The sequence below is a fragment of the Acinonyx jubatus genome, chromosome B4, assembly GCF_027475565.1.
Source record: "Acinonyx jubatus isolate Ajub_Pintada_27869175 chromosome B4, VMU_Ajub_asm_v1.0, whole genome shotgun sequence".
Classification (NCBI taxonomy): Eukaryota; Metazoa; Chordata; class Mammalia; order Carnivora; family Felidae; genus Acinonyx; species Acinonyx jubatus.
In genome coordinates this window covers 76,102,406-76,120,958 of record NC_069387.1, presented here as the reverse complement: position 1 = coordinate 76,120,958, position 18,553 = coordinate 76,102,406, and the positions used below count along the sequence as shown (strand labels likewise).

General features: G+C 41.2%; 1 protein-coding gene across 10 annotated transcripts in view; it reads left to right on the top strand.

The window, feature by feature from the left end:
- SLC11A2 (solute carrier family 11 member 2) overlaps window positions 1–18,553 on the top strand; it is a 42,712-nt gene that overhangs the window by 12,850 nt on the left and 11,309 nt on the right. For all 10 annotated transcript variants that reach the window (XM_027036141.2, XM_027036142.2, XM_027036143.2 and 7 more), the window contains 10 exons: window positions 8,818–8,889; window positions 10,812–10,960; window positions 11,494–11,619; window positions 12,494–12,613; window positions 14,003–14,109; window positions 14,641–14,711; window positions 14,815–14,882; window positions 16,195–16,350; window positions 17,005–17,163; window positions 17,981–18,067. In XM_027036141.2, the coding sequence (XP_026891942.1) occupies window positions 8,818–8,889; window positions 10,812–10,960; window positions 11,494–11,619; window positions 12,494–12,613; window positions 14,003–14,109; window positions 14,641–14,711; window positions 14,815–14,882; window positions 16,195–16,350; window positions 17,005–17,163; window positions 17,981–18,067 (1,115 nt within the window). Of the gene's footprint in view, window positions 1–8,817; window positions 8,890–10,811; window positions 10,961–11,493; window positions 11,620–12,493; window positions 12,614–14,002; window positions 14,110–14,640; window positions 14,712–14,814; window positions 14,883–16,194; window positions 16,351–17,004; window positions 17,164–17,980; window positions 18,068–18,553 lie in introns of those variants that run through there.

Genomic DNA, 18,553 nt, shown 5'->3' with positions numbered 1-18,553 from the left:
CCCAAATTCACGAACTGTGAGATCGTGACCTGAGCTGAAATCGAGAGTCAGACACTTGATTTTAGGGCCACCCAGGTGCCCCTAAAAGTCTCTCCTAAGTTCTCACGGTGTTATCTGGAAAGCACTAATGGAAGACTGTTTTGTCTTCCAATTCTCCCCTTCCATGAAAGCTGCTGTTTACACACATAGCATAATCACAAAATGAGAAACTCCGAATTTGTGAAAAAGAGTATGCTGTCCCGATTTGACTGAAGTATGGATGGTATACGTTCAGTTATTTAGCTTTGGAATGAGACAATTTAGTACTTCTGTAGGGTTGAAAGTTGGATGTGGGTTTGGTGAGGGTAGAGGACGGTGTCTTCTCGAAACCTCTTTACTTGTGCTTGAGTAAGGAGGAAAGGGAGTGGCATCTTCAAAGAGTTGAGTGTTTAAGGCAGAAAAGGAAGCCTTTTGCTCTAATGTTGTTGTCATCCTTACCATCTGAGTCTCTGTGGTCTGAATAAAATATTTTGGAAAAGAAGGCAGGGAGCATTTGAATGTGCAGAATATAAGGCTTTGGAAAAGCTAGACCCCTGGAGACACAAAGAAAGACCCTTCAGACATCATCAGGGACATCATGGATAACATACAACATTGTTTGTATTATAAACTATAATAAAATGGGAATGGAATATAAAATAGTTGGCCAGGAATGATAGAAAATATACTTATCATCTAGTTCCTCTTCCACTTTTAATTTTAAGGCTGAAGTCACTTATATTTTTTAATGTGAAGACCAAAGTTTCCAGTAAAACCTTGAATTGGGAAGTTGGGGTTCTTAGTCTTGTCTTTATGCTTATTGCTGGTAGGTGATCTTGTTTGGGTTATTTTTGTTTTGGTCCCATTAATCGCTAGTAATCAAGTGACTGCTAAAACCCCTAGGTAATGAAAGGAGAAGGCTGCAAGTTAATTATTAAAATTTTAAACAAGTTCCAAAGAGCAGAAGGAGGCAGGTGTGCAGCTGGAGAATCTTGTAGTAAGTGTTATTTGTCTGTACATATAATTTTTCTTTACTTTAAGAAAAGACGTGTTGAGGAAAATATGTACTCAAATTGTTAAGGCCAGGCTACGTCCGAGGGGCCAGAATGTGTCATTGGAATGAATGAATTGAATGTAGTCTAGTAATAATCATTCTTTACATTTGCCAGAGGAAAATGACTCATGCAAGTGTGAGGGCAAAACATTTTTTCTGAGGCATGAGTGGGTATAGGCTTATTTAATACTGACCTTCTTATTTCAATATAAAGGGGTGTTTGAAATTGTTCACAGAGCGTAGAGTTGCAAGATAGATGCGTCAGGCTGGGAGGCCAGGTTGGTTCCCCCAAAGGGAAATGCACTGCTGTTTACTTCTGGTTAGGAAGAAATCAGAGGAAGCTCTCTGTGTGAGAATTGGGAGGAACAGAGACCCAGCTACAGTCTCTAGAGGTAAGACTTCAGGGACCCTGACTTGTGAGCATAGAGGTTTGAAAGCTGGTTAACCCTCAGCAATGAGCAGAGAAAGTGTTCTGTCTAGTAGGTATCAGGTCCTTCTAATTCTGAAGTCTCTGGTTGATGAGTGATATATTTTTTGAAAGATCAGTACTTCTGGACAGCCTGGCCACATTTCTCCCAGCTGTTATCATCTTTGACACCCAGGCAGCCAGTTTCATTATCTTTCTCCCCATTTCTTACTCCCTCTCTCCTTGCTGCTTAACATTTTTTTTCTTCTTTTTTTTTTTATCATTCAGTGTTCTCAATGTCATGTTTTTCTTTCAACTGTAAAACAGATTCTCAGAAGTCCAGCTCACGTGAGAAACAGCAAACTTGATGCTGAGTTGAAATTGTGGTTCTCTGGGAGACTAAGCAAGATTATCCCAATTTTGAGATTATTACTACAGTATACAAAGTCAGTAAAATGAAAAACAGTCCACACTGGTATCTTAATGGCCATCGTGCCAGAGTGAGAAAGAGACACACACATACAGAAGCCCTGATGCGTATTAAGCACATTGTACAATAGGAGTACTGTTTGTACTTTGTGAACTGGGTGTGTTTCTGTGGCTTTGGCTGAAGACATTGTAATATGAAGACATTCTCTACTTAGGTAGTGAGGATTAGAGTTTTCAGGCCTTTTCTTAAACTAACACCACAGGGACTTTTCACTTTTCCTTCACAGAAGTAGGTGTAATCAGTCTCAACCTGTCTTTTCTTCATTTTATCATTTTCTATCAAATTCATTTTCATAACAGAAAAATAGGAGGCACTTACATCTAAATTTAAAAAATTCTAAACTTTGTATCCTCAAGAATAATTTAGAAATTCACAAGGCTTTTTAAAAATTAATTATCAGGGCGCCTGGGTGGCTCAGTTGGTTGGGTGTCCAACTTCGGCTCAGGTCATGATCTCGCGGTCCGTGAGTTCGAGCCCTGCGTCAGGCTCTGTGCTGACAGCTCGGAGCCTGGAGCCTGTTTCGGATTCTGTGTCTCCCTCTCTCTCTGACCTTCCCCCATTCATGCTCTGTCTCTCTCTGTCTCAAAAATGAATAAACGTTAAAAAAAATTAATTATCATAGTTGACATATAATGTTACATTAGAGTCAGGTGTACAACATAGTGATTTGACAGTTCTGTACATTATGGGACACTTCCCATGGTACATGGAGTTCCCATTTGCCACCGTGAAATGTTATTACAGTATTGTTGACTATATTCCCTATGCTTTCCTTTTCATTTCCATGACTTATTTATTTTAAAATTGGAAGTTTGTACTTCTTTTTTTTTTTGAGAGAGAGAGAGAGAGAGAGAGAGGGCGCAAGTGAGCGAGGGGCAGAGAGAGAGGGAGGGAGAGAATTGGGGCTCACCCTAAGCAGGGCTCAAGCTCACCAGTGCAGGACTTGAACTCAGAAACCATGAGATCATGACCTGAGATGAAGTCAGATGCTTAATGGACTGACTCACCCAGCCATCTGGAAGTTTGTACCTCTTAATCCCCGTTACCTATTTTGCCCATCTTCCCTCACACCTCCACTCAGGTAACCATCCGTTTGGTCTCTGTATTTAAGAGATTGTTCATTTGTTTGTTTTGCTTTTTAGATTCCACATATAAGTGAAATCATATGGTATTTGTCTTTCCCTCTTTGACATATTTCACTTAGCATAATACCCTCTAGGTGCTATGTTATGCTATGTTATGTTACTCCTTACATAGGCTTTGGTGGGGGTCTTGGGGCAGCACCTGTGGTCTAAATCAGGGTGGGAGGAGCGCCTAGGTTGCTCAGTCAGTTGAGCATCGACTTCAGCTCAGGTCATGATCTCGGTTTGTGGGTTCGAGCCCCACGTCACGCTCTGTGCTGACAGCTCAGAGCCTGGAGCCTGCTTCAGATTCTGTGTCTCCCTCTCTCTCTGCCCCTCCCCTTCTCATGCTCTGTCTCTCTCTCTCCGAAATAAACATTTTTAAAAAATTAAAAAAATAAAAATAAAAAAATAAAAAATAAATCAGGGTGGGGATGTTCAGTCCTTCCATGCTTTGCAAAAGCGATTCCTGACTACCTTGTGAATTTTGCCAGTCAACTTTAAACATTCCTGTTCACATTTATTTAGCCAGTTGCTTCCATATAAACGCTTTTGGTTCCCTCTATGAGAGTTTGTTGCCTTCTTAATGCTGTCTTCGATTTTATTTATATAGGGGAGGGGAGGGGAGGTAAAAAGGGATGAATTAGAAGAATGTTCAAAAACATTACTCTCTAAACTTTACAATTAATTTTAGGGAGACTTTTGCAATATTGAACACTACTCTGAAATCGGTGAAATAGTTTGTATGTATGTATTTATTTATGTTTGTTTATTTTTGAGAGAGAGAGAGCAAGTGAGGAGTGGGAGCAGGCGAGGTCCAGAGAGAGAGGGAGACACAGAATCCGAAGCAGGCTCCAGGCTCTGAGCTGTCAGCGTAGAGCTCAAACTCACAAACCGTGAAATCATGACCTGAGCTGAAGTCAGATGCTTAACTGACTGAGGCACCCAGGTGCCCAGATTTATTTATTTATTTTGAGAGAGGGAGTTTGTGCACCAGCAGGGGAGGGTCAGAGAGAGAGGGAGAAAGAGAGAGAATCCCAAGCAGGCTCCGCACTGTCAGTGTGGAGCCCAACTTATGGCCGGTTCCATCTCAGGAACCATGAGATCATGACCTGAGCTGAAACCAAGAGTCAGATATTTAACCAGCTGAGCCACCCAGGCGCCCCTTAACTTACATGTTTTTTAACATTCAGTATTTCAACTTTCTTGGGGGCAATTTAAAAACAGATTTGGGCTATCTAAATTGTTCTTTAAAAAATTAACTGTTCTTCCAGAGTTCTTGTGAATGCTAAGAGAACACATGAGATAATGTTAATTAGATGTTCAGAATTGATTATGGCTAGTATGTGTTTGGGGGGATACCCAAATTAAGGAGTCAGGAAACTCCTGACAAGGCAGCTTCTAATTTTTGCATTCAAGTGAAATTCCCAATTCATCATTTCAGAGCATGGCTGTTTGGGCACTAAGACAAAGTAGTAATAAGTTAAGCTTAAGATAGTATATTATATGCCTGCCAGCTGGACAGCTGCAGATCTCTGATTATCCATTACAGAAGTTTTGTCAGACAGAGTTCATCCACACATTCTGAAAGTATTTGTTTGGAAGCTGAGTGAATCCATAGGACTTTTGCATTAAAAAATAAATAAATGGTACAAGTACATGACAAAATGATTTTTTTTTTAAGTGCAAAATGGTATATGGTGTATATTCAGTGAGAGGTCTTCCTTTCACCTGACCTTGTTTGTACTTCCCTACTCCTTCATCTTGGGGACAGCATTATTAGTTTTTGGTATGTCCTTGAGAGATAGTCCATACATGTACGTATGTATATTATCATCCCTCCTCTTTTTTTCTTTTTATTTTTTTATTATTATTTTTTTTCAACGTTTATTTATTTTTGGGACAGAGAGAGACAGAGCATGAACGGGGGAGGGGCAGAGAGAGAGGGAGACACAGACTCGGAAACAGGCTCCAGGCTCTGAGCCATCAGCCCAGAGCCCGACGCGGGGCTCGAACTCCCGGACCGCGAGATCGTGACCTGGCTGAAGTCGGACGCTTAACCGACTGCGCCACCCAGGCGCCCCCCTCCTCTTTTTTTCTTCTTGCCATATAAATGATTCCATACTGTCTATAAATTGGATTTTTTACTTGAAAATATATCTTGGAGATTGTCTCCTATCAGTATAGTTAGATATGCTCTATTATAATAGCTGCATGGCATTCTATCCTGTGAATGTACATAGTCTATTTAACCAGTCTTTGACTGATATCAAGGTTGTTTTTAGTCTATTGATACTACAAACAGCGTTACAGGAAATTTCCTTGCACATACTTCCTTGTATGACTGTTTCTTTAGGATACATTCTTAGAAACAGAATTGCTGGGTCAAAGGGTGCTTTTAACATTTGAGACAGAAAATGTAATTTTATTAGCCTTTTTATCTTGTAAAACATTTGCTTGAAAGTAATCTCTGTGGGGCTTGATCTCATGTGGGGCTTGAACTCATGACCCCAATGTGGTGCTTGAACTCATGACCCCGAGATCAAGAGTCACATGGCTCTATTGTTCTACCGACTGAGCCAGCCGGGCACCCCACTTGTAAACATTCTTACAGCTTTTTTTGTCTTGAAAGAGAGAGAGGGTGGGTACACACAAGTTGGAGAGGGGTAGAGGGAGAGAGAGAATCCCAAGCAGGCTCCATGCTCAGTGAGGAGCCTGACATGGGGCTTTATCTCACGACCCCAGGATTATGACCTGAGCCGAAATCAAGAGTTGGACCCTCAACCGACTGAGCCATCCAGGCACCTCATTCTTACAACTTTTGATAAGGAATGGGATAAAACAGTTTATAGTACATGTATCCAGGAGTGCCATTTTTTCTGTTGTTGCTGTTTGACAGGAGGAAACTTACTGGCTTTGGAAGAAGGTGACGCTTTATGGTTGAGGGTGAGCTAGAATATTATCAAAGGTATATTAATCATAATTACCAAGTATTGCTGGATTGATTCTGGTTGCTTATATTTCAACTTGATCTTTTTGTTAATGTAGTTAAAGATCTGGTGGCATAGTCCTAGGGAGGAAAACTGTCTTAATATTAACTCAGTGCTTCCATATGAGTCCTAAATTTTCATGGAGATTTAAATACCAAGCATAACTGACCTTCTCTATTCCCTGCCCTCGTTATGTTCTGTAGACACTGGAAACAGTGGAACTTATAGTTTGTTAACTGCAAGTTTTGATGAGAAAAATGGAATCTATAATCTCTTTTCCTTTCTTAAAATAATACATTCCTGAGATTTCAGAGAGAAGGTCAGACTTCTTGTATCTTATTGGCTCTGTATGTAGTTAGTATAGGAATAGTCCCTTAGAATACAAATAACAATTGTAAAAAATTTTATCATGAAATATTTCTGTCTAAAATTATTTATCACCTTTGTAGACTGTAGGCTTGGGGAAAAACAGTACTATCTGAATTGTTTGTTCTCAGAATTTAATTTAAAAGCTTATTTGGGGGAGAAAATTTCACCAGATGCATTAAACAATTCTGTGCCTTAAAGAGGCTCTCAGTCATCACTATAAAAGTAATCTAATTTAGTCAGTTCTTGGTGAGTGGGGCCACATTGGAAGAAAGTTGAGTTATTCTTGATAATAACATAATACATAATAAAATATTAATAACATAATTTTAAGTAATAATAATGTTCTCAGAGTTGATCAAAGTATAAAGAAGGGCTCTTTACCTCACACCAAGTGGCCCAAAACCTTTTCCCGTAAGAGCCATAGTCCCAAAGCTGATTTGCAGTGCCTAATTTATGATGGGTTAGGATAACCTGATAACCTAGCTTCTTAGAATTCTATGTAAAATAAAAAGGCTCTGAATGGGGCCAAAGGGCTGTGCTGTGATTGGAATCCAAGTGGCTACTGCTACTCTGAGTGGTCAGCTATGTAAATCTCATTTAGATGAGGTGCTAAAGAGGGTTTGAATATCATCAGTATTACTGGCAACTGTTGGCTGGTTTTTCGACATCTGGTATCTTAAAACCTGATAGGAGGGACATGGCTAGTTGTCCATTGCAACAAAATACTTGATATTGGTGATTATAGAGGTAAAAGATTATGTTTTCCAAATTAGTACGTGGTAGTATGTTTTACATCGAGAAGATAGATGAAACCTAAAACCCTTCAGGTCTGAATTCTGTAATTCTTTAAAATAGGTACAGAATATGTTGGTGGATAGATTATGTAAAAAAGAAAGTAGAGGAATGTTCAGATAGGAACAAGGGACAAGAGAGATGAAGACTTTATACAGTAAAACATATCTAAGGAGAGGCTTTATAACTTTTTAGGAGGATAGTTTTTATTGGGATTTAAGTGGGGGTTAGGGTTAACAATAAATATTGCCTTAGGGCGACTTTGGCTCAGGTCGTGATCTCGCAGTTTGTGAGTTCGAGCCCCGTGTCGGTCTCTGTGCTGACCGCTCGGAGCCTGGAGCCTGCTTCGGATTCTGTATTCTCTCTCTCTCTCTCTCTCTCTCTCTCTCTCTCTCTGCCCCGCCCCTGCTCATGCTCTCTCTCTGTCTCAGAAATAAACATTAAAAATTTTTTTTAAAAAACAATAAATATTGCCTTGTCTTTCTCCTAAATTTGAAATCAACTGAGAAATAAATTCCTTAATAAGCAGATCAAAATGTTAAAAAATCATCCTGATTGGTGGGGTTGACTGGAGAATACTCCATAGATCTGTGGCTAGATGAGCTTACTACCATCTTCCCCTCTCCCCAGTTAAACTTAACCCAACAGGATGCTGGACCTCTGGGACAACCACTCATCCCGCTGTCCCCCGACCCCCACCTGGGCCTTGCAGGCCAGAGAGAAGTTCTGGCATCCTGCAGACTGTGCCTACTCCTCCTGGTACCTCATCTTTCCCTGAGAGCCCAAGAAGGGAAGGCCATGGTGATTAGTTTCTGCTCCCAGTTGTTGAAGGGTTAGGGAATGAGAAATGTCGTAGGAGAAGTCTCTCTCTCCTCAGGGAAATATGAGCCTGGGGAATAATGGCCCTCCTTTTCTCCCCCCTTCTCAGAAAATTGAAGCATGAGCTTAAATTATTTCCTAGATCAAAAAGGGTTACAGATCTTTGTCCTTTGGGGCGCCTGGGTGGCTCAGTTGGTTAAACGTCCGACTTCAGCTCAGGTCATGATCTCATCGTTCATGAGTTCGAGCCCCGCGTCGGGCTCTGTGCTGACAGCTCCGAGCCTGGAACCTGCTTCAGATTCTGTGTCTCCCTCTCTCTCTGACCCTGCCGTGTTCATTCTCTGTCTCTTTCTGTCTCAAAAATAAATAAACATTAAAAAAAATTAAAATAAAAAACTTGTAAAAGGCAGGGGGACCAATCTGGTTTTAAATATTTGAGTTAATCTGGAAGCAAAGGGCAGAAACTGGGGAATCGCCTAGCAGCCTCTCTGTGGATGCTTATTAAAAAGTATTTGCCTACTTCCCTGAAACACCTTTTGCTTCAGTTTGTCTTAGAAGTCTTATTAGCAAGACTTTTATATTTTTATTAAATATCTCAATCATACTCTGAAAACTAATTATTTTCTAGGTTATCTAATTCAGTAGAAGGATTAATTCTTTTCATATAATACGGGATCAGTTGTACAGAGTAACAAAATGCTGGTTCTAAACTTTTAGTTTGTTCTTGCTGATTCCTCTCTTCCTTTTCTCCATTTCAGAATCCTATTCTAAGAACTTGGACACTCAGTCATCCACCATGGTATTGGGTCCTGAACAGAAGATGCCAGATGGTAATTTACAGCTTTGTGTTATTGTCTGATTTTTATTTGGAACTAAGTTTATTTTTTTTATTTTAATTTTTTTAATGCTTATTTTTGAAAGAGAGAGAGAGAAACAAAGCATGAATGGGAGAGGGGCAGAAAGAGAGGGAGACACACAATCTGAAGCAGGCTCCAGGCTCTGAGCTGTTAGCACAGAGCCCGATGAGGGACTCGAACCCACGAACCATGAGATCATGACGTGAGCTGAAGTCAGACGCTTAACCAATTGAGCCACCCAGGCACCCTGGAATTAGGTTTAAATCAGTAACAGAAATTGACCATATTTTCCTTCTTGTCATCTGTGGTAACAAAAACTGTCCTTAACTCCGCTTCCTTAGCCAACAGTATCATCACAGAGACCTGCTCCAATCAGGTCCGATCCAGTCACCATCTGCTAATTTAGGCTGTAAATGAAAATGGATTTATAACTAGAGAGATCTGTCTCCTGTCTTATTTCCAATTCTGAGATGAGCCAAGATTAGCTACAAGTTTGGTTTCTATAGCAGTAATGCTTGCAAGGGCAGTATTAACCACAGACCTGGCATAAAATTCTTTAGAATGCTTTGGCTTTTCACAGCACTGCAGATACTTAATGTGAGGAGCAATAAAATACCGAGCAAGCACCTTAAACTGTGTATTCCATTAGAGCTCCTTGAGTGCTCTAATCCTTCCGAATTCTAAATGTCCCCTTTAGAATTTTCATTCCTTTTCTTTAAATATCTTCATTAATTCAGGGCCACTTCACCTCAGTGGGTCAGCTCCTTATAGAAAGAAAGCTTTTGTTGTTCTAATTGGAGGTTGCAAGGATTTCTTGGAAACCCTAACATTAGAGAGCTCTGTGGTTCAAAATAGCCATTTGATGGCTACCAAACTAGGCTTTGTGTCCTTCTGGCAGATTAGCCCTTTTCTTCCAGAGCCTCCCCTTCCCAGCACTTAAGATTAACTGTGAAATGCAGGACTCAGGGAAACAGTGATTACCAGTCTAAGATGAGACCTCCTATCACAAGGGTGCCCACACCCCGTGACCCAAAGCTCTTCACTGCAGACCGTAGTCAGGAGGCAAAGGGTTCCTGCTTGGTGGCTTTCCTGCAGGTTCAGATTTTAGCTTGAACTGTGGCAGGATTTTTCAACTTCCACATTTATTGAGAAGCCTGACAGAGGTATAATGTCCAAGGATGATTCTTTGAGTAAGTCCTACCAAATGATGGGTTGGAGACAGAACTAGACAGACTTAGTTCCTTTCTTCTAAAAGTTAAGATTTTAGGTTTTACCAGCCTGGGAATGTTATATTTTGAGCCCTAGACATCTGTGTTTTTAGAAGAAAATGAAGTGGTTCTAAAAATTGCTACCTGGGAATATAGAAGTGTGAAAGTAGGAGAACCATTGCAAGATGAGTGTTAAAACTGATCTAGAGCTGAGTGACTGGGGAAGAGGGGTGAGAGGGAGCTTTGTTACCATAAGCTTTTTTTATTTCCTGAATTTCCATCCCTGTGAATATATCGCCTATTAAAGAATTCATTTATTTTGGGCGCCTGGGTGGCTCAGTAGTTAAGCATTTGACTCTTGACTTTGACTCAGGTCATGATCTCACAGTTCGTGAGTTTGAGCCCTGCATTGGGCTCTGTGCTGCCAGCATGGAGCCTGCTTGAGGTTCTCTCTCTCACTCTCTTTCTCTGCCCCTCCCCCACTGGTGCTCTCTTTCTCAAAATAAATAAACTTTTAAGAAAGGAATTAGTTTATTAAAAATATAAATAAAATATTAGAAATAAATTGAGTAGAGTCAGCTTGGTCTTGTGCATTTAGGTATTAAAAGATTTAATTTAAAAGTTACTAAGGATGAGTTGTCAGTGTATTTTGCTCATTTTCATTTCTTCTCAAATTTGTTAATTTAGATGATGCTTCTGGAGACCATGGGGACCCTGCCAGTCTTGGTACCCTCAACCCTGCCTATAGTAACTCATCTCTTTCCCAGTCCCCTGGGCACTCACAGGAGCCCTTCACCACCTACTTTGATGAGAAGATTGCCATTCCTGAAGAGGAGGTTAGTGACAAATCTTTGGAGGAAAACATTATTTAGAGAAAACTTAGGAGTGAAAAGTCTGCTGGATAACTCAAGATTAATGGCCTCACATCTAATTTTGGCAAGCAGTCTCTGAAGACAGCTTTTGTAATCAGAATAAGTAGAAACTGTTTGGGAAAATGAGGGCCTTGAAAAACAGTTGCCACATTGACCTAGTGAATATTTTTTGATCTAGAAGTATGAATTGCATGTTCTTTTTTTTTACAGTGTCCCATTTGGGTAGTGATTGGGCATAGGGGTACTGATAGGTTTTAGACTGAGAGGCTGATTGATGGAAAGAACAGGTAAAGAAAGGGCTCCTATTTGGACAGAGAAGAGGTAGCTTATTGATAAGAAGTGGGTAACATGGAAGTTGAACTTGGACGCACGCAACATCCTAAGTCTTTCGATCTTATGAAGCTCATATTGTTGTTTTATATGTAACAAAATAACAGATGAATTAGATCAGTAATTTGGAGGTGGTAATTCGTTTGATGTCTTCCTCTCTCGTATAGTATTCTTGTTTTAGCTTTCGTAAACTCTGGGCTTTCACGGGACCGGGCTTTCTTATGAGTATTGCCTACTTGGATCCAGGAAACATCGAGTCTGATTTGCAGTCTGGAGCGGTGGCTGGATTTAAGGTGAATATCTGGTCTTACCCCTGTCCCTTTTAAACACACAGTACACCCTCACATCCTTTCCCCCTACAATGCCTGTCGGATGTCAGCCTTGGGAGTTACATGCAAATACTTCATTGGCAGTAATGCTTAGGTGAAAAGTACTTTCCACCATCTGCTTTTTTTTTTTTTTTTAATGTTTATTTATTTTTGAGAAAATGTGAGTGGGTGAGGGGCAGAGAGAGAGGGACAAAGGATCTGAAGCATACTCCTCACTGAACAGCAGTGAGCTCAATGTGGGGCTTAAGAACTGTGAGATCATGACCTGAGCTGAAGTTGGATGCTCAACTGATTGAGTCACCCTTCTGTTTTTTTTTTTTAATTTATTAAAAAAATTTTTTTTAATGTTTATTTATTTTTGAGAGAGAGAGAGAGAGAGAGAGCGCCAGCGGAGGAGGGCAGAGAGAGAGGGAGACACAGAATCCAAAGCAGGCTCCAAGCTCTGAGCTGTCTGCAACGAGCCCCATGTGGGGCTGAAACTCACGAACTTTGAGATCATGTACTGTGCCAGAGTCGGATGCTTAACTGACCAAGCCACCCAGGTGCCCCTTAATTTATTTTGGACACATATTTGGTTTTAAATTTTTGTTTTGTTTTATCTACTCCACATAGTTTCCTTGAACAAAGGAGAAACTGTAGGTGGGAGAAACTAAGACTCAGAAAGGTATGAGGTGACCTAGCAGGTTATGTACAGAACCTGATACAGAACTCAGGTCATTTGATTCTGGATCTGGGCTCTTTCCTGAATGTTGTATTTCTCATTCATGTTGCTAAACAGCCAAACAAAAACACCCCAGTTGTCTAATGAGTGTTATGATGGGATTTTGTTCTTTTCTAGTTGCTCTGGGTTCTTCTGTTGGCCACTATGGTGGGGCTCCTACTCCAGCGCCTTGCAGCTAGACTGGGAGTGGTCACGGGGTTGCATCTTGCTGAAGTGTGTCACCGTCAGTATCCCAGGGTGAGCAATGTAGTGTGCTGTTTGTTACTCATCTCATAGGAACCTGTGTGTCTGGTGATACGTGCTGGCCTGAGGGCTTGGCGGTCAGGGGCCCTGAGGATGAGTCCCAAGGAATATTATTTAGTTCCTCTTGCTGCCAACCCATATTTCTCTACTCCTTCAGAATTTAACTTGAGAATCGCTTTTTGCCAGAAAGCTTCCTTCGAAAAACTCAGTTTGTATAAATACCTGCCATTCGTTCTGCCTTCTGGCATCTTGCAGTGCCCAGCCCATGGAGGGGTGGGAGTGCTCTAAGCACTTTGAGTCATACATCTTTATTACTATCATACATATTTTCTTTTTGATTGACTTTGTCATCAATTTGAAAAATAAGGTTTTTCATTTTACTTTACTATATGTGGCAGGATCTTTGGATTTGTTAATAATTATTTTTCAATTTACCATGACCCTGGAGGTTATACTGTCTTCTGCAGCTTTTTTTCTGGACATTTTGGCCCTTTCTCACTGCTATCTAAGGCAGGAATGGACTCTGTGTCTGGAAGATAGTTTTAACCTAGGTTCATCTTTAGATAAGATACTGATCTGCCTCTGGTTTGTCCTAAATGTTTAATCTCCTTTCATGGCTGTGAGAAACTATCTGTATCTGCTTTATTTCCCCATATATGCTTCTCAAAAAAGCCATGGTAATTTATAATTTCTTGTAGCTTCTTTTTCTTCATGTATCTTAACAGTTGTTTTTTGTGACAATTTTTTTGTATAGTCAATACCTGAAGATGTTTTTTTTTTTTTTCTTGACCTCTACTAGCCAGTATTAACTAAATTTGTCTTTTAGCTGGATTATTTGACCAGATTAGTTTCCTCTTATATGCCACTCAGTTCCAATCAGTTCACCCTAAGTCCCTTTACATGTCTGTCCTTTTTCACTTGCTTGTGTATTATTATTACATTAAGGATGACCCCAGCCTTTTCATTTTTGTTTTGTCTCTTTAGCCACGGTCAAGACATTTTCTCTTGTGGTCATTTTCTGTTCTCTCCTGAACAATATTTTGACCATATGAGCATCCTCATCTTCCCCTAAAACTTTTAAGTTTGTTTTTAGGCGGGAAATTAAGTGGAAATTAATGAATGGAAATTCTGTTCCTCTCTTGAGTGGAAGGGAAAGAGAAAAAATTAGGATCAGCCCTTGCCCTGACCTCGGCTCATAGGTTCTACCACGTAGAAACACCCTTGCTTTCTCCAGCGGGGGGCCACAGTGCAATAGTCCATCCCTAGACTGGAAGCTTATAAAGGACTGTGGATGGGTCAGTGCCAGATGTGAATTCCAAACTCTAAGGAAAGTTCTTAGAAATGATTAATTAGAACCATGTCTTTCTGCTGTTTGGTATTTAGGTCCCACGAATTATCCTATGGCTGATGGTGGAGTTGGCTATCATTGGCTCAGATATGCAAGAAGTTATTGGCTCAGCCATTGCCATCAATCTCCTGTCTGTAGGAAGGTGAGGGGGTTTTCCTCCAGAGAGTAATATTTTGCTAAATTTCAAAACAAATGTAAAAACCACCCAACTCATTTTCAGTTTTCAAGATTCAACTTGAGTATTATTTTTTCCGTGGAGCCTTTCTGGAGCCACCTTCTCTCCCAGCAGCCTGTAGGCTCTATATGTCCCATGTTCTCATGTTGGGTTATACATCCCACTATTGTATAGTATGTGACATTGTGTGTTACAATTATTTATCTGTATGTCAGCTTATCCCACTAGACAGTGAGCTCCTAGAGGGGTAAGACCTATACTTTTCAGCTGTGGATCCGAAATGTCTGACTTAGTAGACCATCAGTGTTGGAATGAATATAATTAATTAATTTGGTGCTGTGATCCTAAACTACCCAAGGCCTGACCTCCCACCACTGTCGCCTCTCCCCCAAGTCCTTGCTTCTCCAAGTATTGTATATCTGGAGACCTGTTGGAGAGAAAGTGTTTCTCAATGTTTTCTTTCTTTCTTTTAATCTCCATTTCTTACCTTTGACCTAGGGTTCCTCTATGGGGTGGAGTTCTCATCACCATTGCAGATACCTTTGTATTTCTCTTTTTGGACAAGTACGGTAAGGAGAGTGGGAATGGAGGGGTCAAAGAATCTACTTTCCATCATGTAGCTGATGGAGAAGTCTGCCTTCTGTGAGCTCACTGCTGCATTTTCCCTTTTAGGCTTACGGAAGCTAGAAGCATTTTTTGGCTTTCTCATCACTATTATGGCCCTCACATTTGGATATGAGGCAAGTATTATAGGCTGTTCGTTAGCTTTTACAACAAAGGAAAGATTTTTTTTGCCTTTTATTTACAATCATATAATGCTATGATGGTTTAGTTGTATCCCATGCATTAACAAAAAGCCAATTCAATCTAGGCTGGTTTTGAAGGAATAGGATCTGTAGCAAAGGCTAGTCTCCAGGAAGGCCTGCTGGCGTTCCTAGTTCAAAAGTGACTAGATTTTTTAGGACTTCCTTGACTAGACTCTCTGGTTCCAAGTTGGCCATCCCAACAATAGAGCATCCTGGGAGAGGGCTAGGGAGGAAGCAGGGTTATTCCTGGCTGTGAACTTGGAGGGGTTTTACTTATATTGGCTTATACCAACTGCAGCTTGAACTTTCTCTGTATTGCGACAGTTAATGAACTCTAAGGGATATAGCTGACGTTTCCTGCTTTGTGCCCCAACCCAGCTGCTCCTAGGTATCAGTACCGTTTTATGCAGTAATAGTACCTTTCTGTGTCCAATTGTTTTTTTAAATATTTATTTATTTTGAGAGAGAGAGAGAAAGCATGCGTGTACACGTGAGCAGGGGAGGGGCAGAAAGAGAGGGAGAGAGAGAATCCCAAGCAGGCTCCACCCACCCTGTCAGCCCAGAGCCCCACTTGGGGCTCGATCTCATGAACCTTAAGATCATCGCCTAAGCCGAAATCAAGAGTTGGATGTTTACCCAACTGAGCCACCTGGGCGCCCCTATGTTCAATTGTTATGAACTGATTTTTGCTTAATGGCCTCACTAAACTTGGAAAAGTGTATCTAATCTGTGAATAGATTATGCAATAGGTTAGTCTAAGGCTTCCAAGAGAAATGCGGAACCAGGAAAAAGTATGTATGGGAAGTATTCATGAATGAGTCTCAGCATATGTTAGTGGCAAACATAAATGATTTTTAGATAAACATAGGTGAATAGAGGCATGAGTGTGGGTAATCAAGAATTGACTGTATTCTTGGGTCTGTCTCCCAGGAGTGGTTGTGAAGCTGCTATCACTGAGGCCCTTAGCAGCTGCTGACTGTTTCTTTAGAATATTAATTACATTCTCTACACATCTTTGTATATTTAAAATGTGATGTAAAGTGTCTGGGTACCCCAGTCCTGAATTCTCAGACCTCTGGCAGCAAGCCCCTCTTATGCTTCTTGGTTTCCTAATGGTTCTGTGTTCCTCATTATTCCAGGTAGTTGTTGAAGAAAGTATTGTAAGGAACAATGGATGCTGAGTGTTTCCTAGTACTGTGTAACTCCCCCGGTCTCATATCCTAATAGTTGTTATGTTGGCATATAGTATGTTACAGTGAAACCCAGCCAGAGCCAGGTACTCAAGGGCATGTTCCTGCCATCCTGTCCAGGCTGTCACACCCCACAGATCGAGCAGGCTGTGGGCATCGTGGGAGCTGTCATCATGCCACACAATATGTACCTGCATTCTGCCTTAGTCAAGGTGAGCATGGCCCTTATCTCCATGCCCCCCAGGTAGTTGATGGTTCCTTCAGTTGCAAGGGACACACGCATAGTTTAAAACTGTTAGAGCCCTAAAGGAGAGAAGTATTTTTCCACAGTTGGGTGTTTATAAACTCCACACACTCAGACTGTTTTTATCACAAAGGTGACCAGACATAAGCGACCCCACGGAAAAACTGGGACTAAAGTTCTACCTAAAAGGTCCAAAAGTACACCAAGTCTCTTGTGTTTGAATCTCAAAAGTCTGAGTGACCGTGAGGAGATCAGAAGTAAAGTACCCAACAAAGCTTTTCTCAGTCAGTCTTCTACAGTAGTTCGCTGGGAGATTTCAGAGACCTTTATAATTAAGGTTATTAGGACTGAAAATCAGGTTGTTTTTGTACGTCGGTGGTTCTTCTGGCCACAATAACTGAGAGGTCATTGTCATCATTTCCTGTTTGGGGCATGCCCAACGTTGTCAAAGTGTCACGAAGTTCTTACTCACTTCATGAACTAGGATGTTAAAGTGCGTTTTCTCACATTTCATATGGTCAGTTGTTTTGCCCTCTGCATCTTTCCTCTGACTCCAAACTCATGCAATATTACGAGGAGACTTGTTCTAACTAATTAACGACTACTGCTGTCCTCTCTCTAGTCCAGACAGGTAAACCGAGCCAATAAGCAGGAGGTACGAGAAGCTAATAAGTACTTTTTCATTGAATCCTGCATTGCTCTCTTTGTTTCCTTCATCATCAACGTCTTTGTCGTCTCCGTCTTTGCCGAAGCATTTTTTGAAAAAACCAACGACCAGGTGGTGAGTAAGCCAGGGTCGTGAATGGTAGTGAATGTGAGGATAAGTGAAGGAGTGGGATAGGCAGAATGACAGTGACTTGAAGCTCAGGGGAAACAGATCTCCAACCTCAGGGCTGCCCCCTAATCACTGCACTAGTTAGGGTCTGGAGTCTGGGGGCAGACTAAGCCTAGACCCATTTTTCCCATCTTTTGGCACAGAAGAGAGCTTGCCTCAGATTAAAGATTGCCTCATGTTGCTGTTAGTGGCTTCGTGTCTGTTTGGCTCTTTGTCATCCCCTTTTGTTTCCTGTTTATCAACTGCCAGCCTGCTTGCCAGTCCTGCCATTTGGTGATGAGGACAAGTGGGGAGGAGTCAACAAACAGAAAACAGAAACCGCCTAAGATACACTCTTTGGCATTTTTTTTTTCCTCACTCTTTTGCATTTTGAATTCTCTGTCGTCTTGATTCCTGATTGCCTGTCTATAGGAACTCAGACTTCTGGCTCTGCTTTGACTCAGGAGTCCTCTCCTGTTTCTTAGGGGCCCTCTCCTCCTGTCATTGCTTAAAGTGAGCCAGCATTCACGTATTACCATGCACACTCTTCACTCGGTAAATATTTTTGATGGCAGGGGGGTGTAGAAAGATTATGGAAGAAGACCACACGTGACATTGGTGCCAGTCTCTCCTCCCTTTACAACGTGTATCCGGTGTCTTACCTCCACCCTAGGTCTCATAGATGACTTGAGTATGACGTGTAGTTTCTGATTTGCTGGAGAGTTCTTCTGATCTGGTCCTTGCCTCAAAAATAAAAGTTGCTCCTAAACTGCTTGCATTCCAGGTTGCAGTCTGTAGAAATGCGAGCAGTCCCCACACCAGCCTCTTTCCTGACGATAACTCGACACTGGCTGTGGACATCTACAAAGGGGTAAACCTATTCAGATCTGTGATCATTGCTCCTGAATCAATATTCTTGGAATAGTATCTGGTCTTTTCTGTGGGTTCACTTCAGAACTGAACATATCTTCTCTGGAGTGCCATTTATTTCAGAGGTCTAGATGCCAGACAAGCATTTTTGGATTACATGGGAGGGAATAGAGGATAAGCTGAAAGATAAAGATGAATAGTATCAGCCATTCCCAGAGTTATGCTGGTAGTTTATTGTTTTATAGGATTTTTTAAAGTTTCTTTTTAAAGTTTTTTATTTAGAGAGAGAGAGTGCGTGCGAGTGAGCAGGGGAGGGGCAGAGAGGAGGGGTGGGGACAGAGGCTCTGCACTGATAGTGGCAAGCCTGACACGGGGCTCAAACTCACAAACCGCGAGATCATGAAGCTAAAGTTGGATGCCCAACCGACTGAACCACCCAGGTACCCCTTTTTATAGGATATTTATTGGGGGAGACTGAAGAAAGTGT